We start from the raw sequence: 25,281 nt of genomic DNA, 5'->3' as shown, positions 1-25,281 counted from the left end.
AAAGGAAAAGACCAAGTATCTGACCAGGAACTGACAAACAACCGAGCCACAAGACAGCAGAATTGCCTCTGCAAACAAATTATACAAAAGTCAAAGCATGAAGTTCAGTCATCCGTACAAGCAACAAGACCAAAAATATTCACAGAATTTCAATTGCCATCTGATAACATAAGACGCCAAGTCACTATTGGATTATAGATTTTTTTAAACGGAATGCCAAATATCTCATAAATGAAACAACGAACAATACAGACAGAATTCATTGTGATGTCCCTAATCAGAGGAGACCACAGACAAAAATAGAAAACACAAAATGTCCACCAGATTCACAAGCTAAATGTCTTTCTATTTATAGAAGCTTGCCTGAGACAAAATTTTGAATGTACAGTGTTAATTAATCAAACCGTTTCCATTAAATATTGTGTGACCAGAATTAGATTAATTACAACGTAATCAACATTGTATGAGTGAGTCATTCAACTAGGTTTTACCTAAAAATGCATCTAGGACTTATATTTTACATGCTATGTCCTCAAAAAACTAATTATTAAACATACTAAGTTCTCCTTACCTTCCACTTGTAATTTAAAGACCAGCTTCTCAGTCCCAGCTTCACACACGTACTCTCCAGCATCCTTCTTCTCCACGCTGTCTATCACCAGCTGGCGACTCTTGCCCTTCAACTCTGCATGGATCGCCCTACTGGTGGCCAGCAGTTTGCCATCTTTGTACCATTTCACCTCTGTCTTGGTATCAGCTACCTCGCAACTCAGAGTGGCTTTCTGGGAGAGAGTGGCTTTCACCTCCTTCTGGACTGACTCCTTGTTAGAGAATGCAGACTGGACCTGTGTGTCTGTAGAGGAGACCATGAATGCGGATTACAAACTGTTTACTTGTCCTTTGATATGTTAACATCTGCAATACCTGTGAAGTACATAAATCAACAGAAATACTGTAAGCCAGTTCAGTCCTGTGCCCCACCTGCCACCTGGAGTTTAAAAACCAGCTTCTCAGTCCCTGCCTCACAGACGTACTCTCCAGCATCCTTCTTCTCCACGCTGTCTATCAACAGCTGGCGACTCTTTCCTTTAGACTCAGTATGGATCGCCTTACTGGTGGCCAGCACTTTGCCATCCTTGTACCATTTCACCTCTGTTTTGGTATCAGCTACCTCACAGCTCAGAGCGGCCTTCTGGGAGACAGTAGCTTTCACCTCCTTCTGGACTGACTCCTTGTTGGAGAAGGCTGACTGGGCCTCTGATGGAGGAGGTATGACAGAGAAAATATCAGATCCAATAAACATCCAATTAGTAATATTATTGTTTTGAAAATCCACCTTCCCATACCTGCCACATGCATCTTAAAAGCCAACTTCTCAGTCCCTGCCTCACAGATGTACTCTCCAGCATCCTTCTTCTCCACGCTGTCTATCACCAGCTGGCGACTCTTTCCTTTAGACTCAGTATGGATCGCCTTACTGGTGGCCAGCACTTTGCCATCCTTGTACCATTTCACCTCTGTTTTGGTATCAGCTACCTCACAGCTCAGAGCGGCCTTCTGGGAGACAGTAGCTTTCACCTCCTTCTGGACTGACTCCTTGTTGGAGAAAGCTGATTGAGTCTCTGAGGGTAGTGTAAACGGGAAATACAGTGTTGTTATGAGCACCGTTTAAGATCACCAATGACTGAAACATATAAGAGACATCTAATGTATGCATTCTTCAAGGCATCGTTCAATATTTGAACCTAATGAAGTCTTGTTTGGGACATTTGTCAGATAAATGTGAATTAAATGTGTATAGCAACTAAACTCTAAAGCCCTTAACTCAAATCACTTTCATGCAGTAGCTCACAAACAACTGATTTGAACCTAAAATATTTGTTAAATTCTATATATCAATTAATCAATCGAGCAGTCCTACCTGACACAAATATCTTGAAGACCAGCTTATCCCCTCCGGCTTCGCACGTATACTCTCCAACATCGCTCTTCTCCACCTTTTCAATCACCAGCTGACGTGTATTGCCTTTTACTTCTGAGTATATTTTCCTACTGGATATCAACACCTTGCCGTCTTTATACCATTTCACTTCTGTCTTGCTATCCGAAACACTGCAACTAAGAGTGGCCTTCTGGGAGAGTGTGGCGTTCACCTCCTTTTGGACTGACTCCTTGTTGGAGAAGGCAGTTACGGCTTGAGTTTCTGAGAACGAAATAAGGTAAAGAAATGTATATCATATCGTAATAACATCTGTGATGTGCAGTAAAGCATTGAATAGTAGTACAAAAGCAATCTTACCTTTTATCTTGACCTGGAATGTGATTTTGTCAGCTGCTGTCTCGCAGGAGTAATGTCCTTCGTCAATTTTCTTGGCGTTCTTGATGAAGAGTTTCCTTTGAGTCCCTTTGGAGATGAAGGTAGTTCTTTGGTCCTCAGTGATATCCACTTGATCTTTTCTCCACACAACGGCCGCGCTGGCAGGAGATACCTCACAGCTCAGCTCAAGATCTCCTTTAAGGGACGATGTCATTCCCACAGTACCTCTGGCTTTGTTCAGAAATTTGGCAGGTTCATCTTAGAGAAAAAGAGATGAAAAATCATGACTTTTTAATTTAATATTTGTGAAGTTATTTCAGGTGATTTCATACAAATAATATGTGTGTTAGCGAATGAGAGAGGAGTCCATGTAAAATCTTTGTCACAATAATTTAAAGCCCTTTACCAATGTATATCTTTATGTTTGTTACAGCTCATGTATGGAAAGAGCCTGACTTGGCGTAGCACAGTAACCCTGGCGTTGACTACATGGTGACAAATAGCTCTTTCCTCTATTTGATGGCTCATGAGCATATGCTTGCAGCGATCAGAGCAGGTCACATTTCAGTAGATCACATGAGACAAACTGTCTGCATGTGGGCTTGGGGCAATACTTGATGCACACACGGAACCCAGTTCCCTTTACGCTATCATATTTGCACCGGCTTTGCTCTGCGATAAATTTAAACTACTTTTTTGATGAGCGTACCTTTAAGAGCGAGTTGCAGGGGCATTCTGTCGTCGGCTAAAACACACTCGTAGATGCCAACATCTTCCTCAGTAACATTGTGTACCATAAGGATCCTCTTGCGGTCGATGATCATATATTCATACTTCTTTCCCATTTTCACCTCCCGCCCATTCTTCATCCAAACCACCTGAAGAAACAGAGAACAGATTGCCAAAATAGGCATGATAAGTAAAATAAACTTTATAATTAAAAGAGTGCTTGAATATTATTCTCAAGTAGAACTACTGATACTTAAGTAGTGCCAAGTAGGATTACTTGTGCTGACAAGTTCCCAAACACAAAAGTGTCTCCTTTGAAGACTATTCTGTGTAACAGTAACTAAGTAAATAAGATATGTGGCACACTGGACTGACTTAATTCATCTCCCTATAAATACCCCCTACCAACTTTACCAATAAAAAGAGGGTCAAAGCTAACTAATGTGAAATATCCCTCTAGAATTACAACTGGAGGTACAAAGTAGAATGTTTCCTCAAAAAGAAGATATTAGAGTGGACTTCAAATAGCACAGAAAACTACTCAATTACACAAATCATAGTGATAGTTTTCTATCCCTGCATACTTGTAAAGTAACAGGTACATGTATGTTTCCATCACAAACCTGTGCATCATAACCCGACACCTCAGCAGTCAGCTGAGCAGTGGCTTGGGCACTGCAGATCACCACCTGCAGCACATCTGACTTGTTGGTGAACCTAACAGGAGGAGCTAAAAATACAGTTTTCATGTTAGAAGGCTTTATTGTATTGCTTTTGGCAATGGCATTTAATTCAAAAACAACAAAGCAAATGTACTACGACTTATGTACATGATTTAGAGTATTTTTCCCAGGTGGATAGCAACTGACTACAGCATGAGATGCATACCCTGCACAGATAAGATGCAACTGCTTTGCGAGCCTCCACCCTCAAACTTGAGCTCAGCTCCGTTCATTTCCATGGTCACGACACGGATGAGCAGAGTGTGCGAGTTCTTGGACCTGGTGATGAGGTAGTCTGCTCCACTTCGCAGGAGGCGGCTACCTAGAGACCAGAAGCCAGAACAAACAGCGGACAGCTCCAGGGAGATGGAGAACTCCTCACCAGAGAAGGCGACGCTGTTCATCAGGCCTTTCTTGATCTCAGCACTGGGTTCTGGAGACATCAGGCACACCAGACATGAGAAACAGATCACTTGAATGCATTCAACAACAGCACATAACTAGTAATGACAAATGCCACAGAGACATCAAGTCCTACCTAGGAAGAAGCTTCCAGGCACCTCCAGGTAGGGACTTTGGCCGAAGTCATTCATAGCAGAGATGCGGAACTGGTAGCTGGCTTCTTCTGTGAAGCTGCGGACGGTGATCTCTGTGGAAACAATGGTTTCTCCAGCGTTGCACCTCTGCCATGTCTGAGTGCCAATCTTCCTCTTCTCCACTGTGTAGCTCTTGATGGGTACAGGGCGGTCGCTGTCTGGAGGAGACCACTGAATGGTGACTGATGAGTCCGTCTTGTTCTGCACCACGGCATCGACTGGGGGATCGGGAGGATGCTTCCTCGCAGCTAGAGCAGAAAGAGTGAGGATCATGCTGTTTTTATAATCATACAAGCACTGTGTGATTGTAGGAAATAAAAAGAAAGATTATAGAAATATTAAATTTCTTTTTTTTCTTTTTTATAACCTGGGTTTTACTTTCATAGTTGGCCATCCTGAAAATGATGCAAGCAAGTCCGAACAAACGCAATAAATCTGAATTAGACCCAGGGATCATCCTCACCAGTGACAGAGAATCGAGTGGAGGTCTTGCAGTCTCCAGCCACAAAGGCCACCTCTCCTGAGTCATCTGCCTGGCAATCTCTAATTGTGAGTGTGTATTGCCTGAGCATGCACGCAATGGAAATACGGGAATCTTCCTTCAATTTCTCTCCATTGCGGGTCCAGTATGCATCTGGGAAGGGATGCTCCAGCTCCACACAGAAGATGACGGTGTCACTGATGGGGACCACTGTCCTCCGGGGAAGTTTCTTAGTTATGTTGCCTGGGATATGAGAGGAAGCAGATGTTACATAAAGAAACACATTCAGTGGCATTGTGGACACATTGACTAGCTGTTTGTAATTTTCCAACTTTTAGCAGTATTTTAAGGTCATATGAATTACTTGTAATGCCTGTACATAGTATTTATTAGGAAATAAAGATGTTTCAACCATACCCAGGACAGTGAGCTCAGCCACAGTGCGACTGCCCTCTTTCATCTCGCAGATGTAAACACCATCGTCGTTGGTGGTGACATTGTGTATGGTGAGACGTCGAAGGGTGCCTTCCTGCTCTATGTAATATTTGGTGCCTTGCTGCAGCCGTGTTTCCTCCATGAACCAGTTGGCCTGGGTGGCACTAACAGGCACCTCACACATCAGTGTGGCTGACGTTTTCTCTTGAACCTCCACATCCTGAAGCTTCCTCCTGAATGGCACCTTAGGCTCTGACACAATGAAAAATATGCATATGTTAGTGTATGAACTACAAAATGCAGTACTTTCACATCAACCATTTTACATTAAATTTCCCTTTAATCTCTAGTTCAGGCTAGTGTAGCATTGAAAGAGAGATTGGATTTGTAATATGTGTATTTTTGTTGAGCACCAAAAACTTGTGACTTGGCTACTCAACACCGTTTTTAATAGTCAAAAGCTCTTACAGAGGAACATGTGGGGAAACATGTTTGACAATATAGCAAAAAAAAAAAAAAGCTTTCAGTAGTCAACTGTGAAATCTTAGAAATCGAGGTCTGGCAGTTTAACGGATGTCTGAAAGATAGGAAATCCATTAAACAACTTTCAGAATACTCTAGCAAATGCTCCTAAGTATGACAATTTCAAACGTTATGTGCTTAATACCTGTAAAATAATGTCAAAATGTTACTGATATTTGTTTATATGTACGTGACTTTGTTTAATTTTAACGGAAGGTTTACAGAGTACACATTGTACATTTCCCCTTTTTCTTCAGTGCTCTGCACCACAAATGAGGGTTACAGTTTCAAGCTGTATCCATATCCATACGTTTGTATCCAAGTCAACAGTTTAGGAATCAAGTGCTGAAACACCTGGCACTCCACTGTGAGTGCCACATAAAATAAATGCAATATTTACATTAAAATATATCCTGCAATCTTCATTCCAAAGGGCAAGGGAGCTGTTTTTAGCTTGGCAGTTGAATATTTTTACTTTGAGAATATCAGGTTGCAAAAAAACACTGGTCATACACTTGGGAGAATAAAAGTTGGTGAGATACAGTGTGGCTCCTAAAGCACTGCAGTAGATGGTAAACTCCTATGTCCATTGTTATTATACTGGTATATCAGAAGTGACAATTCTCTGTGGGCTTTTACTCCATGCTGTATTTTGTGTATTTATTGGAAAATGTATAAATGGTCATGCAACCACGAGGAGATCAAAATATTTGTATTTTCTATTGCAAACATGTCCCTTTAAATTCTGCAAACTAACAGCCTGCAAGGCAAACATCAGAGGTGTCCAGTTTCCTGCACCAGCAATTAACTGCACCTCAGTAGCACATTATCGGACATACCGACAGAAATCTACAACCCAACGGTTTCATCCCTTGGGCCAATTTATTTGCAAGGGAACTGGTGGTGCCAATGTGCTTCGGCGAGTGACCGACCATCTTAGCATCTGTGAACTACTCATCACCAGCAGAAAATAGATGCAACTCAACACCCTACTTCAGAGGCTGAGCCAGAATTCAACCTTGTTGTGAAATGCCACACGCATTTTGGGAGGTTTAAATGAGGCTTTGACATATTGATTTGAACACGTACAGTAGTGCAGTTGCCAAAAATGAGTGTATCCTTCTAACGTAGCTTATTCCTCTGTGCCATATACCTCCATTGTTATTGCAATGAAACACATAACACATAAAGGAGCCACACTTATGCACTGGCTGACACGTTTCTTCACTGTGGCACTGTAGTTTATTTTGAGTAAATCCCACATACACCATCCTGGTGTTATAAATACTAGATAATAATAGTAGAACGCCAAATGGGTATTCATTTTCAGCTCATTATAGTCCTGTTAGAGTAATGATTGCTAAAAACTACAGTGCACAGCCATTTTAGGAAATGACTCAGGGGCTGGGGTCTTGGAAAGACACATTGTTGCTTTTTATGGGACTTGTTAATATCAATGAAATCCTGTAATCATGTCAGCCGTATATATGCTGTAAATGCAGAATATAGTGCTCCAGAGTGATGTTATATGTGCTGACAGATGATGCATATAACTCATGACCGTGTCTCAAATGATAGCTTACTTTATAGAGGACTCTCTTAAATGTGTGTAAAAATGCATGACTGACTGTACTGTATGTAGCATTTCCTTAATATGTGACCATCTTACCTTTGACTGTTACCAACACAGCACTGTAGGTCTGGCCAGCCATATTGGTTGCATTGCAGGTGTAGAGACCGTTATCAGTCTGCTTGCAGTACAGGATCTTGAGGATGAAGTTCTCAGCGTGGTCCTCATAAATCACATGTCTGCGGCCCTCACTGATGTTTGATCCATCTTTCCTCCAGATGATGTGGGGTTTAGGGTGACCCGTCACAAAGCAGCTGAGTTTGGCATGCTTGCCTTCAGTCACCGTGCAGGTACGGGTGAACACACCTTTGGGCAGCTTTGCCAGCGCAGATGCCCTCAGCTCATGTTCCAGACTCAGAGACCTCGAACTATCTGTGACGTCGGCCTTGGAGGAGGAAGAAACAAAGGATCTGCTGTCTTCGTTGCGGTAGATGGTGATGTCCTTCTTCATTTCCTCCTTGCGCTTTTGTAGGTGAGAAAGCAGGGAGGTGTTTTTGTCTGCAGCCAGGTGGCGGGAATCCTGGGCATCTACGACAAGAGCCGCTGCAGCTTGTGAACGACCAACAGTGTTCTTGGCCCTGCAGGTGTAGGTGCCGCTATCCAGGTTACGCACACCTTGGATCTTTAAGATGCTGCTGTCACTGTCGGAAACGATCTTGATACGGTTAGACTCCCCCAAGTAGCGCCCATCTTTCTCCCAATCAAAGTTGGCCTCAGGGTAAGCTACCACCCGGCAGTGGAAAACAGCATCTTCTCCCAGACCTACACGTGAAGGGGAAGGCTTAACCATGAAAGCAGGGGCTCTCTGAGCCATCTCTGTCGGCAGGGCCACTTTGAGGGACACGGCGGCATAAGCTTCCCCAACGCTGTTTTTGGCCCGGCACATGAATTGGCCACTGTCATCCAGTGTTAATTCATAGATGGTGAGGCGGTACACATCTCCATCCTCCACGGTTTTGAAGCGTCCCCCAGATGTCAGCTGGAGCTTGTCCTTCTCCCAGGTGATCAGTGGGGTCGGGCTGCCCACGATCGTGCAGCTCAGCGTGGCATCCTTGCCTGCACACACTGCGAACGCCTTTGGGCGGGTGAGGAACCTGGGGACTCCTCCGAACAAGTTTTTATCCATCGTTTGTTCCTGTAATCAAATAAAAAGATGAATGTTACAATACAGCGCCAGGAGCGGGGTATACAAGAAAAACATGCAACATTGAGCGGGACTTGTCACATTTGTTTAAGTCATTCTAATGATTTCCATATCTTGCAAAACCACAACTAGTAGTTTGATATAGTTTGCTATTAGCTACCAAACACAATTTTTCTGTAACTAATCTGGGTTCAATTATGAACAATTAATAAATGGCAGTTTTACATTGAAGTTGATAAAGGTTTAGACATGTTTTATTTCTGCTGAACTGTAAAAATAAATGGGCAACACAATTTGTATCGTAAAAAAGGTTGCCAGTTATTTTCTATACTTTCCGCACCACACATTAAATTACAAAGAAACACAGTCAAATGAACCCAAACCATTGTGAGATGTGTCTGTTAAGTGTACTCTATAAATATGTTATGCTATGAAAATAGACATAATTCCACAGTCCACATAGGCATATTTATGGAAGGCAGTTACAGTAACTGTCAGTCAACATACCCCTGTGCTGGCCCTGCAGGCATTCATCAATACAACAACTTAACTTCGTGCCATGCAGCCTTATTCAATAGAAAAGTAGTTTAACACAACAACAACAAACGAATTCCCTTTGTAAGAAGGTCAAATGGAGCTGATATGTTCCTCTCAAAGAGTGACATTTGCCAGCTTTGTCACCTCTGCCGCTTGAACTGCCGTCCCAAAAATAACCTCAGCTGTCAGACCCCGTCTCTGTCCATTGCCATTTGTAGAAGCGAAAGGGATATCAGCTGTTTGATAAAGCTTCCACTTCAGAAACAGACTTCGTTTCTCTGGGACTATAACGTTGCCCTGACTAAAAACGACTTCCACAATGTATGTTGTAATTCAATTAGTATAATTTGCGGTGCGTAAAACTGCATACCAAAAAAAATGGAGCACATATGGTTGTAATAACAGTTTGAAGTAACGTCATTGGAAGCGTTACAGGTGTGAAAGTATAACTTAGATACTCGTACGCATTTACGTTGAGATAAATGGAAAAAAAATACGTTAAAACGGTCAAGTTTTGCTAATAATTCTTAATGTAACGTCATTTTGTGTAGCCTTAAGTTACTTTGTTCACCTTGAGTCTTCAGTCACTACTCAGGTAAAACGGGCGCTGAATCATGTGCGCTAAAACGTCAGTTGTGCCGTCAAGATTTCCGAACGATATATCTCCAACTCCAAAAATGTCTTCTTTGTGCTCAAATATCCAATGAAGTGGTTGTAAATCCAGGATGTTGGAACATCCCCCCCTAAAGTCTCCTGCGGTGGGCGGTTGACGAGACTTATTTTTTCTTTCTTCTCTGGTACCTCATGATGTCAAATAGCTGACTGCGCCTACTTTTGCGCAGCCTCCTTTTCCAAAATAGACTCGTCCCACAGTTAGGAGATACGAGGTAGGAGATAGGAGATAGGAGATAGGCTGCTGGCGAGGTCGGGAAGGAGAGCAGACTGGCCTGTCCTCTGCTGGGCTGCACACTGTGCAGGTCGGACACTTACGTCATAATAACAACTCAACTGAATAAGAGACTACTTAAGTTACCAAAATGCGTCACACGTGCGGAGTGGATTCCTTCAGCGCTGGTGGAAAGTAACAAGTACATTTACTCAAGTACTGGGTTACTTAAGTACAATTTTGAAGTAGTTTTCCAATTTAAAACTTACTTTATACTTTCACTTCAATATCTGACAGCTGGAGTTACTTTGCAAATTAGGATTTTTGCAAGCAAAACTTATGATGAATTTATAAAATATGACAATGTGCTGCAGAGGTGAGAAGTAACTAGAATACATTTACTCGTGTACTTGATTGTTTCTTATTTATGTTACTTTATTCCTACTCCACTACTTTTATTTGACAGCTTTAGGTACTTGTACTTTGCATATTAATATTATAAGTAGCATATGAATAATGATGTGTTATTCCAGATTAAGCAACCCAGCTGTTTACAAATGTTACCAGCTGCAACTCTAAAGTATGTAATATAATATGATCCAATTATATAATAAACATTACTCTGAAATGGGCCGTTCTGTACAATGAGCACTATTACTTTTGATACTAAGTATATGTTGATGGTAATACCATACCATATATTTGTACTTAAAAAATAAAGTAAATATTGAATGCATAACTTTTAATTGATTTTCTACATTGTGGTTTTGCTACTTTTACTTAAGAGGTTAGGAAGTAAAAGATCTGAGTACTTCTCCCACCACTGCTGTAGATCAAACTATCCAACAGTATGAAGTAGTCAAAATAGATACGATATATCTTGAATGCAGGACTTGTACTTGAGTATTTTTACAGAGTGGGATTGCTTCTTTAATTAAAAGTACTTGTTCCACCACTGGTTTTCAGTAGCAACACATAAATCATATAATTACACACAATTAACCACATTTTCTTGATTCCATTCTGGTCCAAATCCCACCAATATGTTAACAAGTCTGTAAAATGTTCTATTTGAATTTTCCACATTTCATTTATTTAGTTAACTGTTCAGTTACATTTTTAAGTATATTTCATTATTTTATTTCCTCACACAAAGGTCTAAATACTGTTAGACACTCAATAAAACACAGAGGAGATACAGATTTCTCCAGATCCACATGCAGCCAGAATATTCTCATACAGGACTATTGCTGACTTCAGACTCAATTATGTTATAACTTCACTTGTTATTTTGAGCCTCTCTTCTATATGCAAATGTGTGACCTGCACATCAATCTCTTGCCATCTCTATCAGTAATGAATGATCTTTTGGCTCATCTTAGTGTGTAGTGCGAGCTGAGCCAAAGGCCGAGCCAATTTAAATCTGAAGTGGCTGAATGTGAAGGTAACATTAGACTTCTTATTTTATTTTTGTCAATAACCCTAACCCTTTCTTGTGGACAGTTTATTCTTACCACCTACATACATGTATGCAGTGTGTGTTCAGCCTAAAGCTCTATTGAATGTACATGTGGTTGAAGTTGCTTGGGCTTGTGACACATTGTGTTTCACCACCACCACCACGTTGGCAGCTGCTTTACCCCGGCTGGTCAGGCCCATAATTAAGTTATGACCTCATAGTGTACAAAAGCCTCAAATACAGTAGTGCTTTAAATGCATCTCCCATGACATCTTCACAATGATCCTAACATGTTTAGCATGACATAGCAATCATTAGATAGCAGGGCATTTTACAACCTACTTTATCACATATTTAGAGATATAATTATATTTAATGCTATTCTATAAAACAATGGGTAACAAGTCTTACCCCTTTCTTCCCTATTCCTTGGCCTCTATGGTATTTTCTTGGTCTTCCAGAGTGGGCTTTCCCCCAGTGCCAATGACTGACAGCAGCAGGTCGCCTGGACCCTGATTTAAACTTTCCGAAACTCTAGCAGACAGTAATCCACTGTTGCTGCTTGCCTCTGCCTCTGCTTCATCCTGAACTGGCTACTGGGTTTGGTTTCCATGCTCCTGAAAGTATACTCGGAAAAACTCAAACAAATTGATGGAGAACTCTTTTATCTGTGTCTGTCCCACTCTCACCCAAACATTGTATGTAACATAAGGGATGATAATAATAATAAATAAATAATAAAAGCCTGTTGTTTACATAAAAATCTAATTTAACGTACCTTTCAATTGTTTTTTCTCCTCCATCTTTGCGCTTTCTGTGGTCTGCCTTTCCAGAAGCCCAATCAGTTAGTAGCATCAAATGACATCACGGGTTGGTATTTCCACAACCTTTGGTGATTACCCAAAAGTCATTCTTGACCAACACCTGAGCACAATGCAGCAGAGGGCAGCAGACCGGCACATAGCTCCGGGCTATGCTGTTAAACAACAAGTAAAACAGGTCTTGGTGATGAGACCATTTTTTACAGAACATTTGCAATGTATCCTCTCCAATATCTGACCTACATGGCCTTCCACCAGACCTCTCAGGCATTTCAGGATTAACGTCACGGTTGTATCATGTTCACAGCCGAAACACATGGGTGTTACCTCAAAAGAACATTTACACGGCAGACATGACGACAAGCGAGACAAACGTCAGTAACAGCGAGGACAGATAGCCAAGAATAAACAGCAGATGGCGTCCGTGTCCCTAAAATGTGCTATGAGGACTTTAACATATAACAATCAATTGATTATGAGTAAAAAAAAAAACAGATGAGACTAAATAGTGTCTCAAAATAGAGGCATGTGGTGTTTATTTACAATGTGGATAGCATTTACAGTATTGACAGAGTATAAGTAGGGACGACAGGGGTACACAGGGCAATGAGATAACGCAGAAAACCATGAAACAAAAGTCAGCTTCACTATTCTAACCCACCAAGAGAAATCAAACAACGACATGTAACTAGAAATAAATGATTTTATTACAGTAGGGGGAACCCACCATTCAACCTAGGATTAGACTGCAGGGTTTCAGGTGTTTGTTCTGCTACTCGCAGGAGAGTCGGATGTTAACAGTGAAAGAACTCAGCTGTATCAAAGAGACCGTGAGCGACAGAGGAGGAGACACGCACTGAAACACATGACGTGGCACATATTAACAGTGTCCATGTCTCCTGGACAGATAAGGTCTGAGTACAGCAAATAAAAACTAAAGAATGAAGTATTCCTTTTTGAAAGATTTGCACCGGTGAGCTCTTATTGCACCTCGAGGAAGGGAAGGTGGAAGAAGAGTTCAAAACCTCAAAATCACATGCATGTAAAATATATGTATCATTCTTTTAGATGTTCGTCATTGGGTACATCGTTATTTTGATGGTTAATAATTTTCATCGATGGTTGATTGTTTAGTTTGTATTGTCCATGTTCCACCTTGCATTGCTGTCAGCCTCAGTGCCTTCTCTGATACTACCACTAGGAGTCATTGAAGTCAGATGGTTTTAAATCCCACACAAAGCTTCGAGTATCCTTCTGTGTATTTAGTCACAGTACAGAGGTACAGTGAATATAGGACCTCTCAGACTTATCAGGCTCTACTTCATCAATGAGCCATGCTAAATAAACACTATCAGAATCACCAAGTTGTGACTTTAAAAGGACTTCCTGCTCAGTTCAGAGGGACAAAAGCAGAAGCATATCCGTGTCAGATACATACAACTCTTATGAGTGTTTCACATCGTAATCTCAAACTAGCAACGCAAACATAAAACAAATGAAATGAAAATTTAAATATATTTTTATTTCAAACAAACATCACATAATCAACCACACATAAAATGATTAAAAACACTCAAAATAAGATGTATTTGCGTCTCTACTCACTCACAGAAAAACAACACGTGGATAGTAAAGCTGTGCTGAAAACAAGTTCTTTTGGCATGTTTCTTTTTTTCAGAACAAAAACAAAACAGACAAACCTGTGTCACCAATGACAAACTAAACTTATTCAACACTTCAGGATGAAAACGTAGCACCTTGTTACCAGTCGCTGTGATTGTTAGACTGGCGTATAGTGGATGAGATGGTTGGCTGTGATGACACCAGCAGTTACAAGGCACACTCCTGCTTCTTTAGGATATTCAGGACAGTGCAAATCGAAACACCACGATAAGAAGAAGTGTGCTGTCGGATGCAACAGACTGAAACAAGATCAGTGAACGACTCATCTTACACGCCACCTCCGTTACATACGTGATGCTATACACAATGACCAGCCCAAATAAAATACTGTACATAGTATGTGCTGCTGAATCCGTGAACATAAATCCAATGGTTTACATGAAATGGCTTCTATAAAGAGCAATTACTAGTCCTTAATACTAAGGCACTGATTCAAACAAAATGACAAACATGACGGTGAGGTGTAATATGTGGAGACGGTCAAAAGAAATCAGCACAAAGCTGAGCTCCAGTGTCTCTACGACATAAACTCACTGCACAAGATGGACAGTGACCACAACACTCATGTACGCATATTAAACAGCGTGACAAAGACAACCACACACACACACACACACACAGTCACCTACGTTTGCCGACCAGAGGTAAGAACGACCGTATGTGATTGGCCACAGTATTTCCAAGGTGGGTCTGCTGTGGACGACGGCGGAACAACGTGTGCCGATGCTTTGCTTATATACAAACAACGAGGAGAGGTGTCATTCCGGATGGAGACTGACTCAAGCGTCCCTTTTGAGACCTGCAGTTTCTAAAATGTAACTGATGCAAGTATTGTAAATATATACACACACACACACACATTAAAAAAAAAAAAAAAAAAGGTTTATATTCTGTCAGTGCAAAATTCGGAGTTCATGTTAGCATAATTACGCAGGTGTGCAAAAGCATTCCTTCCACAGACATAGTTTCTAAACATGGAGAGGGCAAAGACACATCTGTATCCTCTGAAGTCTTGCAGTTGTGAAGGATGACACACACATATATGTGTATATATATATATATATATATATATTACTGTTATCTATGAAGAATGCAATAAAAAATAGGTGGAAAGATTTGTTTTTGTGCACCAAATCGACAAGCAGATTTAGTCCCACTTTATTTGAAGTGTGAATCACATTAGAAATCATGCAGCTAGCCATGTTATCTTTGCATTCATGAAATTTCAACAGTTCAAAAAAAAAATGTAACTACTTTTTTGTGGGGGAACTTTAGATTTTTTTTTGATTTCTGAATGTAAATAATATCTCAAAACAATATTATTTTCCAAATAAATAATTCACGTACATCACTTAAATATCTGGGGGCAACAGGCAATAAATAAAGCTAAGAAATGATGCAGACTGTGGAAAGGCTTTTTTTCTCCTCATGCTCTTACTTTGAAAGTATCCAGCCAACACTGAGAGGAACTGCTCCCCTAAAACTGTCAATCCTAAAGCTGCAGAAGCAACAGCGCTCTGAAATCAGCCCTTATGATCAAGTTCCTTTTTTGTTTTTTAATTATGTGACAGTTTTGGAAAAAAGGATGCAAACAAAATGCTAAAGTGCACAAAGATTTGCAAAAGGTAAACTCCCCCTATTTTGTTCTTTAAAAAAGAAAAAAGGATTCCTTCTCACGTTTTCTGGGACATCAACGCTCGACTGCTGGGCGGGAAATAACAACAGGAAATGGAACAGATTCCAGTTACACACGCCATTAAAATCAAAATGCAGTTAAAAGATGCATCCGCACATTGCAAAGAACCCCATATTGTAGATATATTCACACTGCAGAGGTATTGATTGGAGTAATAGTTTTTCTTCACCACCACTGAGGTAATACGGAAACTAGGATGTTATCAAATGGGTGTTAAGGCATAAAGCTGACTTTGTGTCCAGCTTCAATAGACTTAAAAGACATCTTATATCTGCATTGGGATTTTGACGCCAAGTGTATTTGGGGCCCATGATTTCAGTCCCGTTCATGAGGAATAGTGTCCTGATGAATCAGCTCCAACAGTAATACTGAGTAAAAACCTGTATTTAGGAGCTCTAAACACAGACAGCAGCATCAACGCATGTGTGCGTCTGGATTAAAGACATGTTTTAGCCAGGTACACATGGTGTTGTAGTAGTTCTGCTCCTGTACTCCTGCTCCTCTTTATCAAATTAATACTTGGTATAATTTTCAAGGATAAGCTCTGGTAGTAAAAAAATGTGGACTTTTAAAAAGGACAACTAAGATGCAAAAGTGTATTTACAAATCACCAGGGTGATCACCATCTTTTTCTCAATTGTTCAGGCAGCTACGACACAGTTTTGCACCGATCATCCCTCTGTGAGTGAATCTGTCTGATGCACAAACACTTGAAGGCTCAGCAGAAGTCGAGATGAGCCTTTTGCACTCCTTTTCACACAGTGATCCCATTGAACACACTACAGTGTCCCTCCGTCACTTTACACTTTAAAGTTTGTCTGTACACGTTTGTGACAAAGTCGACACGGATCGGACGGAAGACGTATGGTTTCCCTGATGCCATAGTCCGCCTGATGTGACAGGATGAGGCGCGGAGGTGCAGAGACAGTGGTTATGAGCCCCTCCGAAAACAAAACAGAGTAATGCTTTAAAAAGGTCCATGCTAAATTCTCCATGAAGATCATCTAAGGCCACAATGTTCATAGAAGAAAAGAAAATGTAAACACTTATTAAAAAAAAAAGGAAAGGAAGAGAGAGAGAGAGGAGAAATTATCATGGCGATGTATCCCTTGCAGGATAAAAGGCCATCGTTGTTGTTGTTGGGTTCGACCAACACACAGGAAACAGAACCACAAAGCATAGATCGTAGACATGTGTCATATTACAGAGATTAAAAGAGAGCGTATACCTTATGACATAAGGCACTTCAACAACTACTCCCCGCGGCCTGCTTTGGAGTAGATCCATTATTAATCTCCTGTTCATCTTCATTCTCCTCTTCCTCCTCTTGCCAGCCACCAAGGTGGACCGGGGTGGGCATGGACATGCTGGAGTCAAGGCCACTGTTAGCCTGGAAACCTGACAAGAGTGTTGATGCAAGGTCAGAGTCTTTTTTAGGCATAATGGAGATAGCACGCAAAATTATAGAAAGGGGAATTATTAAAACGATTCAGTCTAAATCGCATCTGATATTATGATCAGTGTTCCACTGAGATCGTGTTAAAACTCACCTGTTAAAAGGTCATACTGCTCCATGCCAGCGCACAAACTTTTCTTATATTATAATATGTAATATATAGTACATGTTAGCCAATTTGCTAGTGCTACAATTCATTGTATACACTTTACTTCTTCTAATGCGTGTTTTGACCTCACAGCCATTGGTCTCCATTCATTTAACTAAAGCTGAAATAATCAACTTGAAATGACTTTAAACTTGTAATAAGTCGCAATCAGCTTTACATTTGCAGTCATGTTGTCAGTGCGGCTTTGGTTTCTGTACTACATTACCATTTAATATAACTTAGGTTTGACGAACATTAGAGCAGACATATTTACTCCGAAAAGCTATTGTAATTTATTCTAAAGTCCTTTGTGGTTCTGCTCGACTTGTGGCTGTTGTTCTGAATGGAGTGTGTAATTAAGTGCTGCAGACTCGGGTCATGACCGTGATTTCAGCACTACAAGCAATCTTTTTCCCATTACTCAAGAGTCATTAGATTCAATGTTAAAATCAAAAAGAATTATGAATGCAGGTCTAAAATCGTACTCAAACTTAACAAACAGAACTGTTATTAACTTGTCAGCTATAGTTCCGTTTTGCAGGGTTATTCAAAAACAGGATTTTCACTTACTAGCATTTGTGTGCAGATCTCTCATTGGCACTGGGTTCTGCCACTGCCCCGAAGTTCTCTGTGGGTGGGAGGTCTGCAGGTGGAGCTGGACAGATAATCGGTTGTCAATGTACAGCAGAACAGTAGACTAGAGGCTCACAGGAGATACTGAAAAGTGTTTCTCCTCCCGAAAACAGGACATTACCTCATGCATGTAGATGGCGTGGAGACTCATCTCTGCTGAGGCAAACTCTGACTGCAGCGTATTGCTCCGGATGTGAGAGTCACTGATACACATACTGAAAAAGAAACGAGTTACCCAAAGCTGACGACGAGCATTCGCATTTATGTATTGATCTCACCAAACACTGTTTCTGAGTACGGTGTGTGAATACTGTCGTAGAAAACATAATGTGTGTGTGTGAGGTACCTGTCGATGACGGTGCGGTCGCTGCGGTACATGGTGCTCTCGGGGTGGACGGATGAGTGCAGGAGGCCGTGGGAGCGGCCGCGGCTGCTGTGGTGCGGGAGCTGAGAGGTGGACAGTGAGGCCAGGACGCTGGCAGCAGCAGAAGCAGCGGTGCTCGGCGGGATGAAGCGATGGTCTCGCCCCTGTAGTCCAGACGCGGTGAGGATGGGGTGAGCCAGGACACTGGCCAACAGATTATCAGGCTGGAAACAGCAACAAAAGGTCAATACAGAGCCACGAAGTAAAGACAACTATATTGCAATGGGAAAAAAATGGTTTATGGATCAATAGTTTATGCAGATAAATGTATTCTGGAGTAATTTAAATATCCTGTGGCGATGAATATTCATTGTTAACATTTACGCTGTTTGTTTGACATGTTGGTGTGGGGTACATGCTCTTTGTGTGATGCTCGAGGGCTCGTACCCCGGTGCCGGGCTCGTTGGACTGCAGTGAGGTGCAGAGCGGAGCCTCGGAGAGCAGCAGCTGGGTGGAGGGCCCGCCCTGTGCATCGTGCTGCACCTTCTCCTTCAGATGGCTGATGAACACCGAGCTCTCCTGAGGCGGCTGCCAGCGCGGGTTCTTGATGGTGAAATGCATAAGTGACAACTCTGTCTTGCCGTTTTCAGCTTGTTGGTATATGGAGGCCTCCGTCTGGCCCTCTGACATCCACTGCAAATACATGATACAGATAAATATATCAATTCAAACAACATCACAGCAGTCATACATGTACAGCTTGAGAAGGTCTGATGAACTGACTGGCTTGAATCCTATGGAGGATCTTACTGTCGGGTTTCCGTGGCGTCTGATGTCCATCTGAGCAAAGGAACAGATGTCTCCGACTCCGACCACTTCGACAGTGAAGTTCCTGAAGAAGTCAATGATCTCTAGAGACTTATTCCTCAGGTGGAAGATGAGGATGAAGGGCGTGACGATAGGACTGAGCAACTCCTCCAAAATGAACACCTGATTCGGACGGAGAAAACACGCGTCATATATAATCCAATTTGAATGTTTTCCTTTCCTACAGTGAATCCAATGTTTATTGGCAAACATTTGACGTGATGTGTAGAATATAAATACATTTAAATGCAACAATAAATCCAGTGATTGTACGTCTCTTCAGTGATCAGGTGCCACATTAAAAAACGTCATCAATAGATCCACCATAACTTTAGTTTAGACTGTGACAAATGTGTTCCTATCCACCGAGTGTCTCCACCCCTCACCGCTTTGTACTGGAACAGCTGCGCCACCTCGTCACGGGTCTCGCTCTTGTTAGCATTGCCCCTCCAGTGGTCTGGCATGTAGTGAATGTGTGCCAGCATACACTGCAGCAGCTGCTCTGGGCACCACACCATATGCTCATCTGGGATGAAGGACCTAGTGTGGGACAGGTACAAAATATCTACATTTCTCAACAGCACAACAATGAACGAGGAAAACGGGATAGTTTTGTACAGTACAGTTTGATTTTGGACTGGAAATCTGTTACTGATTAGGAGGCAAAAGAGCCACTTACAAATGTAATTTCCTTTACAATTAACTTCCCTCCACGACTTGGAAAAAAGCTTCTGAACAACAATGATGGAAACCTGGCTCCGGAAACTCACCTGGCGATAGTGATGACCACTCCCAGCACAGTGATCCCGGTCAGAATGTGCTGCACAGTCAGAACATCCTCGTCATACACCGTCAGTGCAATGAGCACGGCCAGGATTGAGCCCGAGAAGAAGGCAAAGTTCTTAGCCAGCACGGTCAGCACCGGCGACGTAAAGGAGTTCATGTACTTGGACGTGGGTTTGTAGCCCCGGCCTAAACGCCCATGCAGCTCGTGGTCCAGCTCGTTGAAGTGCCGCAGGTATAAACGCCCAAACAGGGACCAGCGTCGCGCCCCCAGGCTTCCGGGTTCTCTGCGGATCACTTCGGTGTAGCTGAAGAAAGCGTAGAGCACCTGCCACACCAGGATGAAGGGGCACAGCAGCAAGTTGGCCAAACCCATCAGCAGGATGACTCGACTGAGCTGCTGCGCCAGCTCCAGGCGGTTCCCGTTCCGCTTGTACTTGGGGTGCAGGTTCCACTTGTTCTGAAACAGAGAGCCGGGGCCCCAGAAGAGGATGAGCTCAAAGTTGTACTTGAGGCCCTGGGTGAGGAACACCACGTTGCCCAGCAGGGGGAGCTGCAGCTGCACCGGCAGCAGCGATTTGTTTATCATGGCCACCATGTAGTTCTTGAACCGCAGGATGCGGTGATAGATATCCAGTTCAGTCAGCTCTTTCTTGTGTATGCACATTTGCTGCTCTCGCTGCAGGCTGATGAGCCGGTCCTGGACTTCCTGCCACGTGAAGTTGCATAATTCATCCTGGGACAAGGCGGCAGGGAGAACAAAGTCAGCCGACGAATACTACAGAGACGATGCACGACAACATGGACAGCTTCATGTTTTTAATAATCGCAAGCAGAAGACATCTGTCAAAAGATTGATTACATGTGACAATAAGGTCTCCAGGTGTGGCACTTACCATTCTGATCTTCAGGGCTTTGATGTAGAACTGCCTGATCTCCCAGTAGCTAAGAACATTGCAAAAGACTTTGACAAGTCGATAGAGCCAGAAGATGGCTGCCATGATGAGAAGGAATATGATCCAACTGTTCTCTTGGATCCTGAATAGAAACAAAAGCCCTGTTTCAGATACGGCAGTCTGTATTTATCTCTTTGAGTTATGGATTTTGGACATTCAGACATGGTTAACCAGGTAAATGTGACTTCCAGCCTTGTCAGGACATTTACAGTAAGAGCATCGATTCTCGTACGATTTTTGGAAGGGGATGGAAAGCTAGCACGCCAATAAATATCTTGACAAAGTGGTTACGGGTGAGGCTAATTTGATATCTGGGATTCAGAATAGCAAGTACAGTGGCACAGTACTCAGGGGCACACATAGTACACCCCCTCTCCTCTTATGATATCGACCCTTTATTCAGTTTTTAACTTATTTCATTAGAAACAGTTGAGAAAATGTTAAATTTTCGCTCTTAATTCATTCTCTAAAATAAAGGACTCTTTAGTGTATTACATGTCACACTGGGAATTCGTTAGCCATACCTACATTAGCCAATATTAAAGCAGTTCTTGATGCACTTTTACATTGTTTCTTTGTCATTTTATATCAGTTAACTTTCTGATATAATAAACAAAACATGAGAATGTTTTCAGGACAAGCATCTGGCTATAAAATGGAAATTAGAGGAGTTCTGAGCATACGAGGAGGACAGAGAGGTTCCAAACTGTGGAACAAGCTGTTCCCAAATTAGAACTTCAAGCGGTTTTACGTCACCGCCTGTGATATCAATGACTACTGAGCCACAGTCATAATCAAGATACTAATTACTGAGAGAGGCCGATTGGACAAGCTGTAGATAACAAGCAGAGGCAAGGCTACATTTTGGAGGAGAAAAAAAACCCCATTTGAGCTCGGAGGGGGTCCGTCCCTCTCAGCCAGCGAGGTGTCATGTGGCCGTCAGCTCTCTGGCTCAGCTGAGTCGTCAGAATCTCGGCTGGACAGTTATACCTCACCAAAGCTATCAATTACAATGTCCCGTTCCCTAAAGCCAGTCTTAACACAGTACACAAATACTTTCCTCTGAGTAACCAGCAGTTACAGGAATGGGGCAACTCGACGCTACCGATCTCAGGTTCATAAACAACACAACTGAGAAGGAAACGCACTTCATAGAAAGAGACACAAGACACTTGTACTTCAATCTGGTTAAACAACCTTTTTTTTTTTAAACAATTCCAGAACGTAATGCTAGCTTTTAATCTGCCATTACCACTGCCCTTAACGCCTTTTCCCAAAAATAATAAGCTAAATTTGGCAAAAGGATAATATAAAAATTTAACATTTGGGTCACATAGGCATATTTTTGATTATTTGGGGTTTAAAAATAAAAACAGGAAATGTAGTGACAAAAAAAAAAAGACAGTTTCTGCTCAGACCATTGCTTAGAGTGCTGACAGTTAATAACAGCTTAAAGAGACATTGCCTACCAGTAGATCTAGAACCCCACGGGGAACAGCTAAATAGTCCACTGCTCAATAGTCCTTCTATGTGACTGTGACTGTATCTTGCCGTCTGAAGCCACATCTGACACAATCCAATAAGAAATTAAGTCTGAAAGTCTGATTACAACTGTATTGAGCCGGACAAATGAAAACCTCTCTAAAAGGACTCTAATAATATCCAAGACCATGTCTGCGTGAGTACAAAGCATCCAATCAGACTGGCTGGAACGAGAGGACGGGCACATCATGTAAAGTTTAGCCTTTTCAATTAATTCACCTTGACGTTTCTACTCATTTTGCCCCCAAAAGGAAGAAAAAAAAGACATGTTCACACTCTAAAGCGCCCCATAAACGTGTCTGAAACAGGGTTACCTCTGAGTGCACTGCTCACTGGGGAGGATGGCATCGGGAAGAGTGACCTTGTTCCGGTCCAAGGGGTTCTGGCCCGGCCCGGTGTGGTTGACCACTCGGTTGGCAAACAGGACATCGTACTCCACACAGTTGACAAGGAACGTTGTGAACGTGACAACAAACAATAACTGACTGTTTGGATGAGATGAGAAAAGAAAAAAAAGAAATGAATGACAGTCAAACTAAACAAAACAAGAATAAGAGTACTAACGACGACAAAAAGAGACTTATATTGGTATACAGTATTAAGATAAGTGACTATATTTCGTTCCTAAGCAGTGATAGTGCACTCTGCAATTACTTCCGTGACAGATCACCTCCAACTGGGTGCAGCCACTGCAGTCTCGCAACCTCAGCAACATTGTGGAGCTAGCTACTCAGCAACTCAAGCAGTTGAAAAAAGAGTAACGTTAGCTACTGCTAACACGAGACAGACTCCACTTGTTACACTACCGTGGGAACATGAAAAATACTGGGTAGTAGTTAAGAATTAAGCACACAAATCTTTGGGAGACATGCGGACAGATTTTCTCAGACTAATGGTTTGAGGGACTCTAAATTAATTAATAAGCCAACTGTGGTCAGAATCACACCAACACCAGAGCAGGACCCAATAACAGAGATAGCTTACTGGTATAAACAAAAACATATCTCATGTAGCAGGAAGGGAATTTAAACTATATGTAGCACTGACACGTTGGCCTGGTGATAACAGAATAAGTTACACCAAGAGAAATGCTCCAAAAAGGGTGATACTAATAATAAAAGTACAAAAGTTTATAGCAAATAAAGCAATAGTTCAAATGTAAGTGTTTAGTGTGGGGAAGTTATTTCACGTCCGGCTGCTTTTGAAATAATCTGCCTGAACCTGTTCCTTGCTGAAGCTTGATAACAACAACACGGGCTGTTACCAGTGACATAACAAGGCCCGAGTCTTACTCACAAACTGCAAACCCAACCTAATGCTTTTAATTACAAACACATCACGGTGTCTCATGATGAAGATAACCATAGGCATCTGAGCTCAGTGTTTGTTGTACTTACATAAGTTCGAAGAACTCTGATATCATCATACAAGCGAAGCCGTTCTTTTGATGGAAATGATAGATGTGGACAAGCTGGTTAAGGAAAATCTGAAATAAGCTTAAACTTAAACAAAGCCTTATACTTGGTTAGTCACTGAAAATACCTTGATTAAGCACAAAGAATCTACAGGGTAACACATAAGATATCACAGACATATCAATCATCAAACTCTAGGAAAATCAAATCCCAAGAAATGTCTCTTCCCAGGAACACGGTAAAAACACATGGCAGTCACGAAGTAAACAAACCCAACAGATTCTAAATATGACTACTGACCAGTATCTTAATTAGTCAGTGTCAACATGACATGATGCCAGCATCATACGCAATGGCAGTAAACATTGACACATCTGCTACTGAACAATACTATAATTTAAAAGGATATCCTTTTGAAGAAGTTATCCAGGTTCTTGATATGGTGCCATGATTCTGCAAAACAAATGAAAGCATTATCACCATGACCCTGTTGCATGTTATTGTGTTAACTAACGCGTTTATTAGGTACAAACTTCCAGGATCACTTTTAAAGATAATCCATACTTAGGTGGTAATAACATGTTTACCTTTTAGGCCTTCTGGCACGTGCACCAGTAAATCCTCCTCCCCTGGTGGCGAGTCCTCCTCGAAGTCCTCAATTCTCTGGTACTCCTGGTAAGCTTCAAAGTTGGCCATTGCGCTTCACATTCTTATGGTCACTCCTAAACTGATGAGCAACTTGTAGTAAACACTGTATAATAAACGAATGCAGTCTCGTAGCCCAAGCTACATTCTGTAGCTATTAGCTCCTCCAACAGCTCAAGCAGTTGAAATAAGGATAACGTTAGCTTACAGCTAGCTTGCTAACTTGCTAGTCTAACGGTCACCGCTCGGGTAACACTACACTACCACTGAGACACAAATACTGAGTGGCAGTTAAGAATAAAGTACATGGATCTTCGACAGACTAACTGTTGGTTAGTTACCGTAATTAGAGATGACAACCTAACTCAACTGATGGCTGGTTAGCCTGTGAATGATTCAGCCACTCATGGTTTGTTTTGTCGTGGTCCGTCTGTCTGCTGATGTTTGGATCTTCTTTCTTTGAGTCCAACCTTGACCAGAGCTCGTTTTTAACGCACGCGGCTATGTTGAAATCCCTAACTGTACGCTGGTCTTCCGTTTGTCGCGAGGTCCGTTAGTTGATTTCCCAAAATACACCATCCAGTGTGTGTGTGTCCACTGTTTTTGTCTTTCACCAAACAAATGTCAACAAAACATCTTTGGCGTCACTTCCGTTTTAGCTGCCGTCATTTCCGGGTGTGAATTGTAGTTTTCTCACGTTTTCCCCCCAAAAGTCAGATTTTTGTCGCGTCACTCTACGACAATTTTGCACAAATGGTTTAAAAATCGTCACTTTATCGTCTGTTGTGAATCAAAGCACCACTCTGTTGTCACA

General features: G+C 41.9%; 2 protein-coding genes across 3 annotated transcripts in view; both read right to left on the bottom strand.

The window, feature by feature from the left end:
* obscnb (obscurin, cytoskeletal calmodulin and titin-interacting RhoGEF b) overlaps window positions 1-9,916 on the bottom strand; it is a 54,339-nt gene extending 44,423 nt beyond the window's left edge. Inside the window, exons 1-13 of the mRNA XM_079173381.1 lie at window positions 9,685-9,916; window positions 7,472-8,567; window positions 5,263-5,532; window positions 4,828-5,088; window positions 4,307-4,612; window positions 3,935-4,201; window positions 3,670-3,776; window positions 3,027-3,195; window positions 2,300-2,575; window positions 1,922-2,203; window positions 1,347-1,622; window positions 982-1,257; window positions 572-853 (exon numbers count right to left, since the gene is read on the bottom strand). Of these exons, the coding sequence (XP_079029507.1) occupies window positions 572-853; window positions 982-1,257; window positions 1,347-1,622; window positions 1,922-2,203; window positions 2,300-2,575; window positions 3,027-3,195; window positions 3,670-3,776; window positions 3,935-4,201; window positions 4,307-4,612; window positions 4,828-5,088; window positions 5,263-5,532; window positions 7,472-8,558 (3,859 nt within the window). The 5' untranslated portion in view covers window positions 8,559-8,567; window positions 9,685-9,916. The remainder of the gene's footprint in view (window positions 1-571; window positions 854-981; window positions 1,258-1,346; window positions 1,623-1,921; window positions 2,204-2,299; window positions 2,576-3,026; window positions 3,196-3,669; window positions 3,777-3,934; window positions 4,202-4,306; window positions 4,613-4,827; window positions 5,089-5,262; window positions 5,533-7,471; window positions 8,568-9,684) is intronic.
* A 2,955-nt stretch (window positions 9,917-12,871) lies between these two features.
* atg9b (autophagy related 9B) lies at window positions 12,872-25,057 on the bottom strand. 2 transcript variants are annotated; one of them, XM_079172801.1, is made up of 14 exons: window positions 24,410-25,057; window positions 24,232-24,275; window positions 23,805-23,869; window positions 22,722-22,892; window positions 20,806-20,947; window positions 19,897-20,645; window positions 19,513-19,666; window positions 19,070-19,249; window positions 18,707-18,952; window positions 18,242-18,483; window positions 18,017-18,110; window positions 17,833-17,917; window positions 16,887-17,056; window positions 12,872-16,599 (listed from the first exon to the last, which is right to left on the bottom strand). In XM_079172801.1, the coding sequence occupies exons 1-13, from the start codon at window positions 24,516-24,518 to the stop codon at window positions 16,905-16,907; spliced, it is 2,433 nt and encodes an 810-aa protein (XP_079028927.1). In that variant the 5' UTR covers window positions 24,519-25,057; the 3' UTR covers window positions 12,872-16,599; window positions 16,887-16,904. The 2 variants fall into 2 exon arrangements, with proteins under 2 accessions (XP_079028927.1, XP_079028926.1); XM_079172800.1 differs by having other exon boundaries at window positions 12,872-17,056.
* Between the last annotated feature and the right edge of the window lie 224 nt (window positions 25,058-25,281).

Source organism: Pholis gunnellus (genome assembly GCF_910591455.1).
Source record: "Pholis gunnellus genome assembly, chromosome: 14".
Classification (NCBI taxonomy): Eukaryota; Metazoa; Chordata; class Actinopteri; order Perciformes; family Pholidae; genus Pholis; species Pholis gunnellus.
Note: the sequence above shows the minus strand (reverse complement) of the source record. Positions and strands in the feature narration are given on the sequence as shown.

What these genes read in the sequence shown, in the direction of transcription:
- atg9b (XM_079172800.1), bottom strand. Translation starts at nt 24,518, where the DNA reads ATGGCCAACTTTGAAGCTTACCAGGAGTACCAGAGAATTGAGGACTTC. An exon ending in TCAGAGTTCTTCGAACTTAT is followed by an intron (nt 22,893 to 23,804) that starts GTAAGTACAACA and finishes TCATCCAAACAG; the next exon opens with TCAGTTATTGTTTGTTGTCA. An exon ending in AAGCCCTGAAGATCAGAATG is followed by an intron (nt 20,646 to 20,805) that starts GTAAGTGCCACA and finishes GCCTTGTCCCAG; the next exon opens with GATGAATTATGCAACTTCAC.